This window comes from Hyaena hyaena, unplaced genomic scaffold (genome assembly GCF_003009895.1).
Source record: "Hyaena hyaena isolate Hyena2069 unplaced genomic scaffold, ASM300989v1 scaffold_29, whole genome shotgun sequence".
In the NCBI taxonomy this organism is placed as follows: Eukaryota; Metazoa; Chordata; class Mammalia; order Carnivora; family Hyaenidae; genus Hyaena; species Hyaena hyaena.
Genome location: NW_024080661.1, coordinates 2,365,083 through 2,384,959, shown reverse-complemented (window position 1 = coordinate 2,384,959; position 19,877 = coordinate 2,365,083). Strand labels below are relative to the sequence as shown.

At 55.4% G+C, this 19,877-nt stretch overlaps 1 protein-coding gene across 4 annotated transcripts; it reads right to left on the bottom strand.

Annotated features, from left to right (window-relative positions):
- Nucleotides 1–1,472: 1,472 nt before the first annotated feature.
- On the bottom strand, nt 1,473–13,524 carry NFE2L1 (nuclear factor, erythroid 2 like 1). Of its 4 annotated transcripts, none has more exons than XM_039227691.1 (7): nt 13,443–13,524; nt 11,896–11,916; nt 10,903–11,414; nt 5,846–6,061; nt 5,345–5,434; nt 4,964–5,122; nt 1,473–4,156 (listed from the first exon to the last, which is right to left on the bottom strand). In XM_039227691.1, exons 3-7 carry the CDS (start codon nt 11,410–11,412, stop codon nt 2,795–2,797), a joined length of 2,337 nt encoding a protein of 778 aa, XP_039083622.1. In that variant the 5' UTR covers nt 11,413–11,414; nt 11,896–11,916; nt 13,443–13,524; the 3' UTR covers nt 1,473–2,794. The 4 variants fall into 4 exon arrangements, with proteins under 4 accessions (XP_039083622.1, XP_039083620.1, XP_039083619.1 ...); XM_039227689.1 differs by lacking the exon at nt 13,443–13,524 and adding an exon at nt 13,037–13,115 and having other exon boundaries at nt 11,703–11,916; XM_039227688.1 differs by lacking the exon at nt 13,443–13,524 and adding an exon at nt 13,037–13,099.
- Between the last annotated feature and the right edge of the window lie 6,353 nt (nt 13,525–19,877).

Sequence of the window (19,877 nt, the reverse complement as noted above, 5' to 3'; positions counted from 1 at the left end):
TATACGTGCACTTTTCTAGAAGGGATACAAAAACAGGACTCTCCCGAGTTTTACTTCTCACAATTTACTCTTCTATATAGAATCTGTATTTTTTATCAGCACAAATTAAAGTTCATAATGTTTAGTCGTTCTCTTTTTAAGACTCGTGGGGTTATATGGCTTCCAGACCTCAGTTAACGCCTTACTGGGGACGAGCTCGCTTGAGATGACCGGCGCTTTCCGACTAGAGATGGCGGTTTAAAAAAGCCATTGCGAACTGAAACGAACAAATGTTATTCCCTGAATTCTATCCCGCGCCTTGGGATACTCCAGTGGCATCACGAAAGGACTGCTGCGCTGAGCCAGGTGGGACCCCGGAGTTCAAGATCACGGGTTCCACTATGGGGATCGCAGCTTCTGGTCCTAAACCTCGTCCAGTAATTGCACGGGCTACCGAGTGAGCGTCTGCTACGCAGCTGCCCGGAGACGCGACGCGGCGGCAGTCCCAGGAGGCACCAGGGCCCCGGAGGCATTCGGCTCTCATAAGCGTGGTGCTAAAGCAGCCGTTTTGGTTCTCTGAGGGAGAGCAGAGTCTGTTCACCTGAGCTGGGGGAGGCCTTCTGATGCCTCAAACCCTGGAGTCTGGCCCCCCGGCCTCTCTGGTTCTGCCGGCAGTGGGGTCACGATTTACAAACGCAGTTCCTCACGAGTGCAGCGACTGGAGCCCAGGCCCAGGACGAAGCCCGCCTCAGGATTCAGCTCGGCACACCCTGTAACGCGGCGCCGACACCTGCTTGGGAGGGCTAATGCCGACCTAAGACTTTTTTTCCTTTCTAAATTCCCCGTGGCCGACCTCCCCTGTTCTCCACCCACCTTCCCCTGTAAGCTCTGCCTTAGCCACACAGCGGCCAGGCCTCCCCTCGTGGGGTCGGGGGAGGGGGGGGCGGTGGGGAGGGGAGTTAAATTCAATTTAAATTCAAAGTAGGGAAAAACTGCACTTGAGAATGAATCATCCATTTCATTTTATTTTATTTTGTCATGTGCTCACAGCATCTCGCTCGCTCGCTCGCTCTCCCCTCTCCCTGGCAGGTCAGAGATAAATTAAAAATAAAATCTACAAGGAAAATAATTTATAAAAGCACTTCCCAGGCTCATGCCTTCTATCCCTACAGCTCATTTAGAACGCACCCCTCACCCCTGCCAAGCGAGGAGGAGAAGCGGTACTTCTCCCCCAACAACTCACTCCTGCTAGTCTGGGGCTGACTGTACTCCAGAGCCAGGCAGGGGTGGGGGCAGCAGTGGCAAACAGTTAAAAATAAAGACACTGTGGTCCTGGAACCATCTGGCCACCTTGGCGCTCCCCTCTCTGCCTCCCCCAGGCAGTCCTCCTGCCTGGGGCCTTTGCTAAGCTGGGGGTGTGGAGAAGCAGCCTGTGGCCCAGAGCCTGGGGGGAGGTGCTCTCCGCCCCCCCCCCCCCATTACGTGCACTTCTCATTCTAGAAAGAAACCAAAAAAAAAAAAAAAAGCAGACGGAGACCTCGGGACAGAGGAGAAAAATCCCAAGTGTTCACACAGTTACACGGAGTCTTTATGGCAAAGAGAACATTTAGCAGCTTTGAATATTGGGGTTATCTCCTTTTTACTCAACACAAGCATCCTACACCCTATAAGTGACACAGGGCTCAAGCCCTAAAAAAAATCAAAGCGCAAGAAATTCTAAGAGGACTAGTTTTTGTTGCTGGGTTTTGTGGTTTGTCTTCCAGTGACATGCCCAGTTGTTGGCAGAGGAGACCTGAGGGAAGGGTCGCCCCCCAGTGTTGTGCTGAATACTGCCTGGCTTCTCCACACCGTCCCCCCCTCCGCAGGGCGGCCCCCAGGAGGCGAAGGCTCTGTGCCGGGGGCACCGCCGGCACCCCAGCTGCAGAAGAGCTCCGGGCAGCGGGGAGGGGCGGGAAGAGAAGAGCATTCGCATGCAGGCTCTGATGGAAACTGTGGGCACCTCAGCTCCTGGGGGGGGGGGGGGGTCTGGGCACCGAGGGAGATGGATGGAGTGGCGGGGCAGTGAGTGACATGCTTGGTGCTGGGGCTGCTGCGACACTGGGGCCTCGTGACCCTTTCCCATTCACTCTACTCTTGGACCCAAACCTCCTAAGCCAGCGTTGGGTCCCAGTGGCTCCCCTACGACTAGGAACATTCCAGGAGACCTCCGAGGGCTCCCCTTCAGGGCCGCCACAGGGCAGGAGCCGCAGGAGCCTACAGAGCCCCTCCCAGATCCCACCTTGTGCTCCACCCTCCCGTGGGGTGCAGTGGGCCGTACTGGTGCCTGTGGCTTCGTCCCACCTCAATCCCGCTGCCTGGACTCCTGGCCAGAGCCGACCTTAACGTGCCCTTTGATTTTCTTCCCGCTTTGATTTTTTTGGGTTTGTTTTTTCGTTTTACCCCTTTCCACCCCTCCTTCCTTCCTTCCAGGAATGCCACTTGCTACGACTTTCCTCTCACGGTCCTCCCGCTTCACCTCGGTCGGCCTCCAGCGAGGCCGGCACCACCCCCTCCCTCAAAGGAAACAGCAGGCGGAGGACCCTGTCCACCCAAACGGTCTGGCCACCTCTGCCCCACCCCACCCCCACTGGGGGGAGCGGAGCCAGACAGCGCCTGCGCCCTCCTCTTCCTGTCCACTGACCCGCAGTTTCTCCCGTCTGAGAAGATCTGTTGGATAAGAAGGCATTAAAGTCCCCGCTGTAGGTCCAGGTCCAGGTCCAGGCCCAGCCCTTCAGTTTCCATCCCGATGAGCGTCAACCCCCCTCTCCTCCCGGGCTCACTTTCTCCGGTCCTTTGGCTTCCTCTCCTGTCGCCGGGCCTGCTGGTCAGCCAGGGTGCGGGGGATGAGGAGGACGCTGCCGTCCCCGGCGTACTGGAGTGCGTACTGGCTGGGCGAGTAGGGCCGCCCGTTCTCATCCCGCAGCCGCCCAAACACCTCCTGGTACAGGCTCTGGACCTTCTGCTTCATCTGCCGCAGGGAGCGGAGGAACTCGACCTTCTCCCGCAGCAGGCGAGCCTTATCGCGCTGCAGGTCCTCCACGTCCCGCTCCAGGTTCAGGATGGTGTCCAGCTTGCGCTTGCGGCAGTTCTGGGCGGCCATCTTGTTCTTGCCCCGGCGCCGGATGTCGCGGATGAGGCTCAGCTGGGCCTCGCTCAGCTGGTACTTGGACAGCAGCTCGTTGAACTCCTCCACGGGCAGGTTGATGATCTTGTCGTTGGTGAAGGGGATCTTCATGGCTCTGGCTCGATGCTCGTCCCGGCTCAGCTGCTTGTCTAGGAAGTCGGCCTGCTTCTCCTTGCTGCCTTTCTTGAGGGCGCTGGGGGGCGGCAGGTCGGCCGAGTCGAGGGCGCTGGGAGCCATGTTGTACGTGTGGTTGTGGCCCACGTGCTCCAAGTAGGGCAGGCAGGAGAGCTGAGACGGATCCTGGTAGCTCATGCGGCAGAACTTGGAATACTCGGGCTGGTAACCCACGGCGCCCTCGGCCTCTTCCAGATCCAGGGTCTCAGAGTCAGAGCTGTAGCCAACAGCACCCTCCTCAGAAAAGGAGGAAGAAGCGGAGGACGAGGAGGAGGACGAGGAGGAGGACGAAGAGGAGGAGGAGGACGAGGAGGAGGACGAAGAGCTGCCTTCTGAGCTGCTCAGGGAGGAAGGGCTATGGCTGGAGTCCAAGGAGAGGCCTGAGTCAGAGTCGAACTCCTCTTCGAGCTGGGAGGCCTGCACGGGGTTAAAGCCCTCTTCGATGGCCAGGTCCATCAGGCTGATCTCGTCCAGCATGGCCTCGTCTAACAGGCCCCCCAGCGGGTCAGGCAGCTCGGGGCCCGCCGTGTCGTTGGCTGTGCCGTTGAGCTGGGGCGGGAAGAAGAGCCCCGCCAGGTTGGTGGAGCCAAAGGTGGAGTTGAGGCTGGTGGAATTGCTGGGGACCAGCGGGAGCAGCGTGGAGCTGCTGGCCACGGGCAGGCTCTCCACCTCGGGACTGAAGAGCGAGAAGTCCTGACTGCAGCCCCCCAGGGACGCCTGATGCAGGCTGACGTTCTGATTGATGGGAGTGCTGGGGGCAAGGCTGTAGCTGGTGCTCAGGGGGTCTCCAGGAGGGGCGCTGTACAGGACCTCGTTTGTTGAGGTGTTCACTTCCATGGCCTGGGAGGGGAGAAGAGCACCACCGTTCACTCGGAGCCGGCTCCCTCCCCCGCTGCGGCTGGGGGGCACAGCAGGCACCCAACCCAGGCACAGCCACGTGGGCCTAAGGGCGACACACTGGAGTCCAGAGCCCGGGGGTCGGCTCCTGGCCCCGCCTGGTCCACCGGCGGGCACGGTTTCCTCTCTGGAGACCCCACCCCAATGCGGGACCGAGCGGCTCCAGCTTGCGTTTGGCCCGACTCGCCCGCCTCGGAGAGAGAGGAAGAGAACACCTAGCGCTGCCTACCTCCTTGGTGCAGCACCCGCACACATAAAGGGACACCCAGCCTTAGAGCGAGAAAACCGAGCTGCGCCGCTTGCTGTGAGACCATGGGCACCGCACTTAACCTCTCCGAGTTCCAATCTCCTCACCTTTACAACAACAAGGGGCTAACCGGACGACTGTACGGAGCCAGAGAGATGACAACGGCTATAAAGCACCGCGTGAGTGTCTGGTTTTACCAACGCTAAACCCTGGAGGCGCTGAGTCAAGTGACGCCCTCCGAAAGGCAAGGAAGAAGGCACACCTAGGAGGCAGTCCTGCTTTAGAAGGCTCGGCCCTGGGGTTTCATCCCAGCCCCCGCTCCTGATTTCACCCCGTCCCCCAAGGAGACACCTGGACAAGGACCTCTCAGCGTCCCCACTTTCCTACAGATCAGAGAGAAGCGTTACTTTCTCTTCCCAGAGGTGGAAAAGCAACGGAGCGCTAACCACCACCCCCCGCCACACACTGGCCAATAGGTTTGTGCCCCGTTCTAATAATCCTACCTGCATTTCCATGATGGACATGAGATCTTGCCACTGCTGCTCCAAATCAAAAGGCGAGTCTGTCCCCGTCAGCAAAGGAGACAAGAGGTTGTTCTGAAGACCTGGGGGCTCACTCTCACTAGGCACTGCTTCTGTGATGCTGGAAATGTCTGCTGGAAACTAGGGCAAAACACAGAGGCTTTAACGAGAAGGAAAGACCACCTTCTGCGTTCCTCCCAGAGACTACCGCCTGAGGTTCTGTCTCTTCCTTCCTCTGAATTCACCCCCAGTGGCCAGAACAAGGCCAGCACCAGGAGCTGGCCCCTCGGGCCGTCGCAGAGGGACACTCGGCGTGCAGGCCGCCCTGCTGGCTCGGTGGGCTCTCCCTGGAGTCCTGCTCACCTCAGCATTCTCCCCAAAGGGGCAGGTGGCCTCCAGCAGCCTAAGGCACTCTTCCAGGGACAGGGCCGTCTGGTCCTCCCCACCAGGCACCTGTGGCAACAGCAACTGTAAGTCTGACTGACCTGGGCCTTGGCTGCCTGCGGGCCACGGCCTCTTCCCCAGCCTTTCCGAGGGGGAAGCTGAAGGGGGACGTGTGTGGTTACAGGCCTGCACTCTCCGTCTGTTCCCGGGCAAACGGCCGGCCCCGAGTCCCAAACTCCAGGAAAGGAGAGAGGGAGAGTGGAAGCGTCCTCATGCCAACAGGAAGCTGCTAGGTGCTCTGCCTCCTCTGCTGTCTGTTACCAAGGCCTGGCCCCTCTGCTTCTGTTGCTCATCCACTCCCCCTTCCTCAGTCCAAGTGACTTAGAGACCCAGCCCGCAAGAGACATTCGGGTTTACCCCATAGAGAGAACCTGCCTTCTGGAAGGACGGGTTTCTAGAAGTGGGCGGAGGTGGAGGTACCTGTGCAGGGAAGCTCTCCCCCGTTTCTCCATCCACTAGCAGGTTTCGTGCCAGAGCTTCTGCACCCTCGCCTGACCAGGTGTCTTCCTGCTCCGCTCCGTCCTGCGGGTCCTTGTCCACATCCTGCTCCTTCTGGCGATGACTATAGTCAAAAATCTCACGCCCAGCCCCCAGGTCAATATCCTGTCGCCAAAGGATGTCAATAAGATCTATGTCCTGAAAGACAGATCACCATGACTTTAGTTCTTGGATCCAAGGGCTAGCATTGCTCTGAGAAGTCCTGGGAGTGGAGGGCAGCTGTCCCTGCTCCTGTCCCCTCTGTACCAACAAGGCTTCATTCATCCATTTCCAGACACCAGTCTCAAAAAAAAGAGAAAGGAAGGAAAGGAGGAGGAAGGAAGGGAGGGAGGGAGGGAGGAAGGGAGGGAGGAAGGAAGGAAGGAAGGAAGGAAGGAAGGAAGGAAGGAAGGCAGGCAGGCAGGCCGGCCGGCCGGCCACAAACAAGAGCTAGTGAGAATTACCAGCATGACCATCCCCATACAAGCCTGTGGGCTTAGGACCAGAGACACAGCCAGGCGGCACAAGAAAAGAAGGGGAAAGCAGGAGACACTTCTCATTTTGGGAACGGGAATCCCTTAAAACTTGGGTCTGTAGGACGCCGGCCAGGCCAAGCAAGGGCGAACTGTCATGCAGAATTGCTTCCCGGTGGCCAGGCTTGCATCAGCCCATGGTGCCATTGCATTTGCATAAAGGGGTGGGGTGGGCCAGAGAGGAAAATCCCTGCATTTGCAACCACCTGATGCAACCAATGACAGCGACAGGCGGTCTCCAGCCCTTCCTACAGCCATGCCCCCTTCCCGGGCGGAGGAAGGAGTAGGGCTGAACACCCACAACTCTTGAAGCCCAGGCTCACCTCAAGATCCATCCCTGCCAGAATCCCCATCTCAGCTGATCCTAGCAAGCTGCCTCAGTCCCAAGAGAGCCTCAGGCAGTCAGCTGATCCTCACCGGGCACCCCACCCCTGCCAAGGCCAGCCCCTGGTGTCCCCTCACAGGAGCACGCTCACTCCCTCGCCACACCCCGGGACTCGCTGACGCTCCGTCAGTCAGCCCACTCAAGGACGTGGACCCCATCACCGCTCGGCCACAACTGTCGCCCCAGGCACCAGAATGCCTCCTTCCCACTCCACCCTGGTGGCTCCTCACCAGTTCCTGCACCAACTGCCACCCCCACCAGCACCGAACACCAATAAATAAGAGCCATTTGGGCTTCCTGCACAGGCCATCCCCTGTGGCCGAGGAAACCCTGAACTCCTGCCTTCCATTCAGAGAGTTAAAAAGCACTTTCCGGAAAGCAACGTCCTCAGCGCAGACCCACCACCCCAGCCCTGACCGGGGACCCCTTTCCCACCGTAACCCTCCCAGATCCTAAGACCTCCCGGGTGTACCTCTCCCTTTAGTCTCCCCACATACACCAACCTGAACAGAAGCCCTGGACCCAGGAGCAGAGGGGGGCTGGGCCACCCGGTGACCAGCCAGCAAAGAGTTAAGGGGCCGGCTCTCTTTGGCACGGCCCCCACCACTGTGAGAGCTGCGGTCCAGGCGGGTCATGGTCTGCGAGATGAGCCCCGGGGCAGCTGGTGCCGGGGAGCCGGACAGGGGGCTGCAAGGAGCTCTTGGCTTGCAGGGAGCACACCAGGCTGGAAGGGTGGCCCCTTGCTAGCTCCAAGGGGCCCGAGGAGGGTGCCCCGCCCGTGCTGCTGCCTGGGCGGCCCAGCCCAGCCCCCTTCCTCCATCCTTGAGCAGCCCCCTCCCACCTCACAACCCCAGTTCCACTCAGGCGCCCGGCAGCCCCCACCCTGAGCTCACCGCAGAGGCTGCAGTGAGACGGGTCTCCCACCCCATGCTCCGTGCTCAAGCTGCAGAGGAGAGCAAGCTCCCTCCAGGGCCTAGCCTCCCGCTCCTCCCTCTCTCCCCCTCCCCACGCCCCCCAAACTTGTTACCTAGGCTGCAGCAAGGAGCCAATCCCCTCCCCCTCCCACCCCGCAGGTCACTGCTGAGGCTGCGGAGAGCCAATCCCCTCCCCCAGGTCAGCAGCTGGGCTGCGGAAAGAGCCAATCCCCTCCCACTGTCGTTACCTAGGCTGCGACGAGAGCCAATCTCCTCCCCCAAGTCTCCGCTGGAGATGCGGAAGGAGCCAATCCCCTCCCACCGCCTGTTACCTAGCTGCAGCCGGGAGCCAATCTCTGCACCAGGGCAGCTGGAGAAGCTGCCGCAAGGAACCAGCCCATCCCTGGGCCGCCTCCGTCTCCTCAAGGAGACGCACCCAGGGGCGGGCAGCCCCACCCAGCCCAGTCAGCCAGCCAGGGTGGCGCAGTGAGAGAGCACTGGGGGAGGGGGGGAAGGGGCGCCACTCTCTCTCCTGTCGCATCCTGCTCACCCAGCCCACTCAGGACTGGGCAGAAACCACTCCCGCAGCTTCTCGGGGCATCTAGTTCTTCCCTGGAAGTGGAAGGAGTTTTCCGGGTTCTCCAAAGGGCTGTGGCCAGTCATCCTGAAGCCCAAGGAGCACAAGCTGGGCTGCCAGGACCCCAGTGCACCCGGCCCTGCTGTGAGCCAGGGGCTCTGTCACCCTACGACAGGCCAGAAGGGAGGAAGGAGGAAAGCCATCGGCACACAGGCTGCGATGTCACAGGGCCAGCCGGGCCCAGCCCCGAGCAAGAGGAGAGAGACACAAGCCCGAAGGCCAGCAGTGAAGGAGACAGGCATTCTGCAACACCCTGGGCACAAATTTGCCCCACGATCCCTCTTTACCCCAGCTTTTTTCAAGAGCATTCTCTGCCTGACCCCTGGCCCACATCGCTAAAGCAAGGAGAAGGCCACCAACAGAATCAGGATCACGGCTCTGACTTCCATCCTCACTGCTTCAGCCCTTGAGCCTAAGGTCAGGTCAGGGACAGTATGTTCTCCTTGGTCACACACTGCTCCTCGCCGGGAAGAGCTGTACACGAGCCACCCCCTGCGCTGGGCAGAGCGCCAACCTCGAGGGGAATCCTATCCCTGACAAGGGCCTTGGCTATGGCTGTCCATCGAACAGGCCTGGCAGCGGGGGAGCGCTGCCACCCCGGGGATAATACCAGCTCCAGCAGCGCCTGTCACATGCTCTGGACCCGGGTATTTTTATCCCTGAGTTGCTGAGGAAATGTTGTTCTAGACACGTAACTACCCTCCCTTCCCCCCACACCCAGTCTAGGCCCCTAATGCTGACCCCCCCATCCCCATGGGAGCAGGGAAGGCCTGGAGTCAGGGAATACACAACCTTCATGAAGGCCAAAAAAATGGAAGAAAGCAGGGTCAAAGTCCCACCCCCTTCTGCCCCAACCCTTCCAGTTATATCCGAAGGTCCCACCCCATCCCGCCCTGTCCCCGGAGAGCTCCGGCAGGACAGCAGTGGAGCTACACCTGCAGGGGGCCCGGGCGCCAGCCCCGTCGCCCGCCGTTGGGGAGCAACATCAGGGCAGACGCACGAAGAGGCGGCAGGGAGGCGTACTTCTTCGGACCGCCGTGCCAGGACTGAAGCCCACGTGAAGGAAAAGGACAGAGAAAGCAGAAAAAAGACAAAGTTCCCAGTGGCCCTGTAAAATCTAAGACGTGAGACACTACAAGGTAAGGAATGCTCAGATAATTCTAGTCTTTCTCAACGCAGACCCAGCAGGAGCCACCTGAGCACAGAGCAACCCCGGCACTACGGACGTCTGGGACCAGAGCAACCTGGGGCCTGGGGGCTGTCCTCCGCTCTTCAGGTGTAGCCGCAGCCCTGGCGTCTCCCTCCCAGCTACCAACTGCACCTCTTCCACTCGTGACAACCAAAACTGTCTCTAGACACTGCCAGATACCCCCCAGCCGGGCAGGATCGCCCCCAGCTGCAGACCACCGGCCCAGAGGAAGCCACATGCTTTGACCGTCACTAGCATTCAAAGAAATGAGCTCAGGAACAGGCCTGAATCTCAGGACAGGAGGCAAAGCCTGGGCTGGCGGGCAGGCAGAAGAGACCTAAGCTGTGCAGCACCTGTAGGACTTGCCACACACCCAACCCCCCCTCCCCGAGACTCACAGCTCTGGAAAACCCAGGCCGGCGCGATCCAGCCTTCTCCTTCCCTAATGGTCAGGAGAGTGCAGCACACCTTTGCTCAAGCTCCCGAAGGCCAAATGGCAAGTCAGGGCCAAACGCAGAGCTCAAAGTAGTCTTATCATCTTGTTGGTGAGGTAGGAGCCGCAGGAGCCATTCGTATCGCTAAAGGCCAAGGCCCTCACTCTCTGCCCATAGTAGTAGCAGGTCAGCCACATGTCAGGAGCGAGAGCTCTCGGATGGCTCAAAGGAAGCGGACTTGGGCAGCAGAACGCGATTTCCCTTCTAGCTCCCAGCCCCGTCCTCCCTACTGCCTGCAACAGGCCTTCAGCAAGGAACGGGAGCCTTGGCCCTCTCCTGGCAGAGAGTAACTATCTAAATCTACTCCTAGGCTCAGGCCCAGGAGAGCTTATCAAGGACCTTACAAGAGGCCCGACCACAAAGGAGGGGAACTTCGGGATATACATGTGTTTTGACATGGGGGAGGTACAAGGCGAGAGTCCACAAAGTATTTGTGTCTTAGCAACAGATCTACACGGCATCAAAGCCCATCACAACATGACTCCCTCCCCCACCCCAAGGCCTCCAGCAGTCGTGTTGAAATCCAAGCAGTAAACACGCTGGCATGTTCTAGGAACCTCCCACTGCTCTGACGGTACATTTAGAGGTGGGTCAATGGTTCAACACAAGGAAATGTTCCCAGCCCCCAATCCCGGTCAGACAATTCAGCTCATTCCTATCAAAGAACAATGCCTGAGTCGTGTGTGTGTCTCCCCCCAACCACCTTCCCTCCGCCCCCCCACCCCACCCCCCCCGGCCCAACCACTCTGGTTCTTCACAGAGGGTAGACCCATGGCCAAGGTCCTTCAGTACCACCCCACCCCTGTGACCCCAGATCCCTCTCGCCCACCCGATGTGTGGCCACTAACCTCTTTGGTTAGGTCTCCACTGACAGGAGGGGCTACGGCTCCCAAATCCTCCAAATCTTCACTGAATCCCTGCTCCGTTTCGCTTTCTCGCACCCCGTTGTCTGGGCCTGTCACATCTTGGAGGCCACTGGAACTCTCGAGGGTAAGGCCTGAGCTGGGCTGGCTGCCAGAGACGGACCCGTCTGGATCCCGGTGGACCAGCCAGGCGTTTACCTCAGTGGTAGGCACCTGGAACCTGTCCAGGGCCCTCACCTGACTCAGGAGCCGCCGGGCCGTGAAGTAATTGTCCAGGTCTATGCTCTTGGGGTGCACACCATAGCCATCCAAGGTGTTCCTCAGGTTGTGGAACTGGGTCTGAGTATAGGCAGAACTGGGCCCCAGGATGATCTCCCGGAGCGGGGGGAGCTGTGAGGTCAGGTAAGTATCCACGTCCACCCGCACCCCAATCAAACTCAGCAGAATGGTGAACTGGAGGAGTCCTTCCGTTAAGTATTTCTTCAGAGAAAGCATTGCTGAAGGACCAGAACGTTTATGCTTTTTGGTTTTTAAATCTTCCAAAAGACAACACTCAATCAAGGCCACTGCTCTGCTGCTCCAGCCAGCAAGGAGCCCTCCTCAGGGCCAAACCCTGTATCCCCGCCCTGGCAGAACACAAGGGCCGGGCTCCTGGATGGCCTCGGAGGAAAGCACGCCCCGTGAAGCCAAGGCCACACTCCAGGCCACATTCACTTTTCCCTTCTCGACACCTCACCTCTGCACGCACAACTGTTGCTAACCCAGTCCAGGCCCACGTGACTTACTGTCTCCACAGTCCACATACAGTCACTTCCTCACTCAACGTCAGTTGTCCTCTCTGTGGATTCCACTGCAGGCTGTTCTCAGGAACAGCTGATGGACTTTTTTTTTTTTCTTTCTCCCTAAGGTTTATTTTCTTTGGCTGGAGCTACAGGCCTTTTGTCTTGGGTCAGAGTGTCCCGCCTCCTCCACACTTACCAGGGGGGTTTCCAGAGAAACCTGAAATGGGAATCACAAGAGCAACAGGATAAGATTCTAGAATGTTCACAACCACGATCAAGGCAGAAGCCAGGAAACACATTCAAAAGCCACTTTTGCATTTTATTGAAAAAATATCCCAGAGGAAAACCCAAAAATCTGTGACAAGCAGAAAAACTATGAAAGGAAAATACTGCTCACAAAGGATCCCAGTCTCTGGATGTTAAATGTGTAACTCCCGCAAAGGTAGCTTGTTTTGGAGAAGAGGACAATGCCTCCGCAGCCAAAATATTTTACATGTTGTCTGATTTACCAACCCTCCCCCACGCCATCCACACACTCCCGAGCTTCTATTTTTAGCCTGAGAAGCCCATTTCCTATCTTAAAGAAAAGTTGATTTCTCATCTTTCGGGAGAAAACTACCTACAATCCCTGTCCCTTCCAATCCTAAAGGGAAGGGAAAGGCTATTAGTGAGAGAAGAATGCAAAAGGATCTGAGGACAATGCTCAGGACACCACCTGGAAAGGAGTAATGCCTTCTGTCTCCCCAGCTTTAAAATATTATTTCCCTTTCCGATCTCTCATATTAAAAGGGGAGCTGAGAACGCTGAGGGGCTGGGGTGGTGAGGCAGGATTATTCAACACCCATAATTTGCATAGGCAGGTTTTATTTTCATTCATATGACCTTCTGAGCCAAAAGAGAAGGATAAGGCCAAGTTCTCAACCCAGAGAGCCAAGTGGGGAGGGAGTAAATCTGCCTTTCAGTTTCTAGTCTCTACTTTTCAGCTTCCATTAACCTCTTAAACCAAGATAACTCTCTTCACTACCGTGACCCACCTACCAACTTCATCTTAAAGGGGAAGAGGGACGGACGGGGATACACATACACATACACACACACACACACACACACAAACACAATCTTACTCTCACACACACACGCACACACACCTTATTTGGTTAAAGTAAACAAAACTGCGACCCAGAATTCTGGCTTACACTACCCTCCCATTCTCACGCAATCTAGTACTAAAACCTCCCAAGAGACAGTTAAGTTCGAGAAACTGGACAAGGCCCCTTAATGACGGAGTAAGGCCAGGGGCCTCCGGTCTGAGCCCGCTCCCACCCCGCCCCGGATACCCGAGTCCGGCTGGGACCAAGTCGCCATGCCCGCTGTCGGCGCCTGGGCTTCTAGCCTTCTGGGGCAACAGCGAACAAGTGCTCCTCTGCCGGCCTTGACCCACCCTCACAGCCAAACCCCACCCCGCCCTCCGTCCCGCTGGCCCCACCCCGTCCGGGCCCGGGCCTCACACCACGCCTTCTCGCGCCCTCAGCCCTCCCCAGCCCAACCCACCCTGGAGCTAGCTTGCTCCACGGCCTCGCGGCCCCTCCCAGCCAGGCCCAGGGCCCGGGCCCGACGCGAACCTCGCTCAGCCGCCCGTTCCCGCCTCCTGCCCCTGGGCTCCACCCCGCCGCCCTTCACCCCACAAGCCTCAGCCCCGCGGCGCTGCGCCCCTCCCGTCGGGGAAAGGAATGTGCCTGATACCCGCTGCAGAGCTCGGCGTCCGCCGCTGCCGCCACAGCAGGCCCTCAGCCCGAGTCCCGGCCTTGCAGCCGCCACCACCGGCCGGCCTAGAGCTCCCCAGCCTCCGCTTCCCTCCCCGCCCCCTCCTCCCACCTCACTCGGAAGCCCGCCCCCCGCGTCTTTCCTCGGAACACGCTTCTCCAATCAACGAGCCCAGACAGCGGCCGTCGCCGGATGTCACTTTGATTGACAGCCGAGCGCGCCCAATGGCTGAGCGTGCCTCCTCCTCCTCCCTTTCCCCATTTCCCAAGACTGACATGGCCCATGGCCCAGTGGTCGCGTAGGCCCGCCCCACGGTGTGGGCTCACCAATAAGTGGGGCGAAGGCCCTATAGCCCGGCATTCTGGCCCCTCCGCCGTGCGTCGGCCGCCCGAGGTATTACAGGCTGGGCACGCAGTAAAGTGTGCAAGCTGATGGCTTCCAGTGCATTCTTCAGCTGGGGGATAACGCCCTAGGGCCGGGGGTGAGAGGCGGTATCGCTGCCGGAGCGCGCACTTCCCCCCCAGAAGGTTCCCACGGTGACTTGCAAAAGTCCAGTGAGACCTGAGGAGGCCGAGGCGGGACACGGAGCATGTGTTTCCCGCGGTGGCGACGCTCGAGCCGCCATATTGAATGCTGGCAGCGGAAGCCGCTACCGCCGCTTCCGGTCTGTGCGAACCTGGCACCGCGCGGCCCGTGCCAGTCAGGGGTGGTTGCGTCATAAGTCACAGGCAAGGGTTACATCTCGGGAATGGCCCTGCGGGCGCATTTCCAAGCCATTGCTGGGACGTTGGCGGTGTGAGGGCTGTGGCATAATTAGCTATTTTTTTGTCGTAATAGGAACGTCCTGTAGAGCTCTGCCCCGTCTTGTTTCCCGAGCCCGGCCTACCACGGGGCTTAAAAGGTCTTGCCTTTCAGGAACGTTCCTCGTTTCCAGGCGCTGGCCTCTCTCACGAAGCCAACAACCTTGTGATTTTCAAACATTACTTTATACCCAGCGTCACTTCAGGGAGCTTGTTAAACCTGCAAATTCTGAGGCCTCACTCCAGAGATCCTGATTCACTTAACCCTGGGGTGGGGGCCTGATCACCTGCCTGCTTAGTAACGACTTGGGTCATTTTAATGCACTTAGTCCCAAGACCACGTTTAGGCAGTCACGAAGTTGAGGTTCATGGTACTTTGTTCCCAGCTGTGGGACAAAGAGGCATCAACTCGAATACTTAAGTCCAGAAAGATCCTTATCATCTAGTGGGCAAAGCCCTTGGTTCTTGGACAACTAAGGACAAGGCCAACCACTGACTCTTCAGATCGCAACATGGAATCCTCAGACGCTTCGAGAGTTAGGAGGCTTACTTTGGGGTGGTTCACAGATTCTAAACGATTTTAACATTTCATACAGAAATGTACACCGGCGTCCATTCATTGAGTCCTTAGAAAACCAGGGAGCCACTTCTGCATCTCAAAGATTCTGATTCAGAGACCACATCTTTTACATTTTTTACTGTTTGTCTTCCAGCAAATGCTAGAATGTAAACTCCATGAGGACTAGAATTCTGTACATTAACTGTTGAGTCTTCAAAACCTAGAACAGTGCCAGGAACGAAATAGACAATAAACAATAATTGAAGAACTGAAGCAGGCAGACCTGTGACTAGAAGTTCCTGCAAAAAGGGGTGCCTGGGTGGCTCACTTAAGCGTCTGAACTCAGCTCAGGTCATGATCTCAGACTCATGAGTTCAAGCCCCATGTCCGGCTCTGTGCTGACAGCTCAGAGCCTGGCGCCTGCTTCCGATTGTGTGTCTCCCTCTCTCTGCCCCTCTCCTGCTCACGCTCTGTCTCTCTCTCTCATTAAAAAATTTTTGTTCTTAAAAGTTCCTGCTAAAAGCAGAAATTGATACCGTGGAAGACATGTGGTTTTGGAGGATAAGGGCATGTTGCCAAGGAAATGGGAAACTGTTAAGCCCCTGAATTCTTAAGACCATGAAGGTAAATACTGCTGTTGGATAAGAAAAGAGGAGAAACTGAGGCGTGCTTTGTTAACTCTAAAAATCTACCAAGAGGGTGAGTAGGGAATATTTAAAAACCAAAGAACTGGGGTGCCTGGGTGGCTCAGTCAGTTAAGCGTCCAACTTCAGCTCAGGTCATGATCTCACAGTTCATGGGTTTGAGCACCGCATTGGGCTCTGTGCTGACAGCTAGCTCAGAGCCTGGAGCCTGTTTCAGATTCTGTATCTTCCTCTCTCTCTGACCCACCCTGCTCATGCTGTCTCTCTCTCTCAGAAATAAATAAAACATTTTAAAAAAAAAGAAATTAAAAAAAGCCAAAGAACTGAAAGATACCAAAGCTAAAGTTATAGAGCTTAAATACAAGAGTTTTTGGAGAAGATAGGAGTGTCATTTGTTTGATACGACAAGTACGAAACAGTTTTAAAGCTTGACAGTTAAAAAAAAAAAAACTGGGTAATCCGTTCTCCACGGGGAATCAGGAAACCTTAGCACCAACAAAACTGAATGTTTTGGACAGGTCCGTTTGTGTTTTCCAAGTTCCTTTTGCACGTCAGAGCAGGCTACCAGGTGCCTGGGATAAGAAATGAAGTCCTATAGTGGATCTCAGACTGACTGACGTGAGATGAAATAAAGTAAATATTCACTGAAATGAAATGGCAGCTGTAGGTGAGAAGGCCACACTGGTGAGATAACACGTGACATTGTCCCACCGCTTTGAAAGCCTGAATTCATTTGGTCACTTTTTTTTTTTAATGTTTTATTTATTTCTAGGAGAGAGAGAGAGAGACAGCGTGAGCAGGGGAGGGTCAGAGAGAGAGGGAGTCACAGACTGAAACAGGCTCCAGGCTCTGAGCCGGCAGTCAGCACAGAGCCCGACGCGGGGCTTGACCCCACGAACAGAGAGATCATGACCTAAGCGAAAGTCGGACGCTTTAACCGACTAAGCCACCCAGGCGCCCCTTATTTGGTCACTTTTAATGACTCAAGTTTGCTGAGTTAGCACTCACCCATCCTCTCCTCTCCTTTCCTTTCCTGGTTGTAGAGGGAGTAGCAGGCACGGAGAACAGGAGGGGCTCCATATTAATCCCTAGGGAAGGGGTGGGAGCGGTGTGGAAAAGTCTTTGGTTCGTGCCCACACGGCCCCCTTCGTTTTCTCTTGCCTGCCAACTTCCAGTACTGTGCTTCCTTGTGTATAATAATTATTTGAGGGGCGCCTGGATGGCTTAGTCGGTTAAGCCTCCTACTTTCGCTTAGGTCATGATCTCGCGGTTCATGGGTTCAAGCCCCGCGTCGGGCTCTGTGCTGACTGCCGGCTCAGAGCCTGGAGCCTGTTTCAGTCTGTGACTCCCTCCAGGGGGGCATTTCCTAGCCTAGTCTCTCTCTCTCTCTCTCCTAGAAATAAATAAAACATTAAAAAAATTTAAAAAAAATAATTATTTGAATGTACAGTGGGAGAAAGGTGGATCAGGAACTGTATGATTGGGTTAAAGAACGACCCGCATAAAGTTTCCTTCTCAGCAGTTGCTCAAGGGTGGGAAGGAAGAAGGAAAGACAAAGAACTGCTAGCCCGTTGCAAGGGCTGAGGAGGATATAGAAGTAGAGACAGCCTCAATCAGCAGCAGGCAGTTAGGGCTGGCAGGGTGTGGGCGTCCAGGATATTTAATACCTCTTGGCAGCAAGAGAAGATCAGATCAAAACACTGTCGTCTACTCAGTCTAGAGTTCCAGATCAAGTCTGAGCAGGTGCACACCTCCTTCCCAGAACCCACTGATTAACCCTGTAAAATCCAGGGTGTGTCCTTCACCCAGGAAGCCGCCCCCCTCCCTTCCCGTGGCATCCTCCCCCCCCACCTTTGCTTTGGACAGCTGTTAATAGGACAATTACCCAAGAACCAAAAGAAGGATCCCATGCTGATGTGTCATCAGTCCTGGTATATCCATTAAATCAGACTGAGAAGACCACTGGAAAAAGTGAGCACATGCATTCCCCTCCCTAGGAGAGAGGCTGAGAGCCATCAGCAAAACCCGGCTTTGCCCATGTGACTCGAGACTGCTTGGGAGAGAAGGCAGCAGGAAGCCAGGAAGAGAGTTAGTTCTAAAGCACAGGGATTTCATGTAATCGAAGAGCCCACTAAGTATACACTGAATTCTCTACTCATCTGCCTTATATATCCCTGCTGACCCAGCTTCCCTCCTTGGAAAAAGCTGTTGCCACCAGCAGACACATCCATCCCCCAACCATCCTGGGAGGAAGACACCTGGATGTGTCAGAGAAGGGGCTGGATTTCTTCTGGAATAGCAGGAATTGCTTTTTCCCCCTAAAGGGAAATCCAGTCTTTCTGCTATTCTGGTTGCCCATCCTTTTTCCTTTCTTTAAAAAAAAATTTTTTTTTAATGTTTTTTATTTATTTCTGAGAGAGAGAGAGAGACAGTGTGAGCAGGGGAGGGTCAGAGAGAGAGGGAGACACAGAATCCAAAGACAGTCTCCAGGCTCTGAGCTGGCTGTCAGCACAGAGCCTGACGCAGGGCTCAAACCCACGAACCGTGAGATCATGACCTGAGCCAAAGTCAGACGTTTAACTGACCGAGCCACCCAGGTGCTCCCTTTTTCCTTTCTTTTTCTTTATTTTTTAAAATTTTTTAATGTTTTATTTATTTCTGAGAAAGAGAGAGAGACAGCACGAACAGGGGAGGGTCAGAGAGAGAGGGAGACATAGAATCTGAAACAGGCTCCAGGCTCTGAGCTAGCTGTTAGCACAGAGCCCGACGCGGGGCTTGAACCCACGACCATGAGATCAAGATCTGAGCTGAAGTCAGATGCCTAACCGACTGAGCCACTCAGGTGCCCCTGCTTTTTCCTTTCTTTAAAAATGTTTTAAGGGGTGCCTGGGTGGCTCAGTCGGTTAAACGTCTGACTTCGGTTCAGGTGATGATCTCATGGTTCATGGGTTCGAGCCTAGCTTAGAGCCTGGAGCCTGCTTCGGATTCTGTGTCTCCCTCTCTCTCTGACCCTCCCTGCTCACTCTCTGTGTCTCTCTCAAAATAAATAAATGTTTAAAAAATCTAAAATAAAAAAATAAAAATAAGATAAAAATGTTTTGAAAGGTTGCTAACCTATATAAACATTTCTCACTCTCCAACTTCCATCTAATCCAGGGGAGTGTAATAGATGACTGCCTGAGATTTCCTTACAGCCCTTCTGAGAGATTCTAGGATTACATCCTGTCAATACTAAATGTTAGCTTGTCTTGCAAGGAAATCAATTAGTTTTCCAGCTAATCCAGACATCTGGCCTCTTTTCTTAACATGGTAAACATCATTAGCGAGCTTGTTACCATTAAACCCTCAAAAGAGGTAAAGCTTTTCTGCAAGCCTCTTCCCTGTGCACCCCTATCTCAGCTGTCTTAGAAGATTGCTTCTCAACCCTGGCTGCACAATAGAATGACTTGGGGGCCTTGTAAGAAATATCAATGCCCAGGGGCGCCTGGGTGGCTTAGTCGGTTAAGCGTCCGACTTTCGCTTAGGTCATGATCTTGCGGTTCGTGGGTTCGAGCCCCGCGTCGGGCTCTGTGCTGACTGCCGGCTCAGAGCCTGGAGCCTGTTTCAGAGTCTGTGACTCCCTCTCTCTCTGACCCTCCCCTGCTCACGCTGTCTCTCTCTCTCTCCTAGAAATAAATAAAACATTAAAAAAAAAAAAAGAAAAGAAATATCAATGCCCAGGTCCCACCCCCAACCAGTTAAGTCTGAATCTCCCAGAGCAGCCCTGGGCATCAGGATTTTGTAAAAGCTCCTCAGGTAATTCTTATGTGCAGCCAAGTAGAGAATCGCTAGTTTGGAGCAAGAATTGAAATTGGGTAAAAAAAAAAAAAAAAAAAAGAACACCGGTAGTAATGTACAGGCAGAGACTGAAATTCCCACCTGATTTTAGGATGTTTTCTTTCTCAGTCCTAAAATGCCCTCCTCCTTGAACTACCCAATGAAAACGCCTCATTGTTCCTTCATGTCTTGGTAACAGTTAATGAAGCTGAGTTCAGCCATTCTGTTAAGTCTCACTAAATTGTCCCCAACAATGTTGGGTAATTTTGGGGGAGGCGCTATTGCGAGGTGGGAATAGTGGGTGTTTTGGACTCAGAGCTGGGTTCAAAAATCTGGCTCTTCCACTCACTTGTTGGGCCCTCCCGAGCTAAATGGAGACAACAACATACAGATTCGCAAGGTTTAAAACTCAAATCCTGTGGGGCAGCTGGCTGGCTTAGTTGGTAGAGCAATGCTCTCAGGGTCATGAGTTCAAGCCCACGCTGGGCATGGAGCCTACTTAAAAAAAAAAATCAGATCTTGTGTATAAAGCCACCTGTGGGGGCGCCTGGGTGACTCAGTCAGTTAAGAGTCTGACTTTGGCTCAGGTCATGAT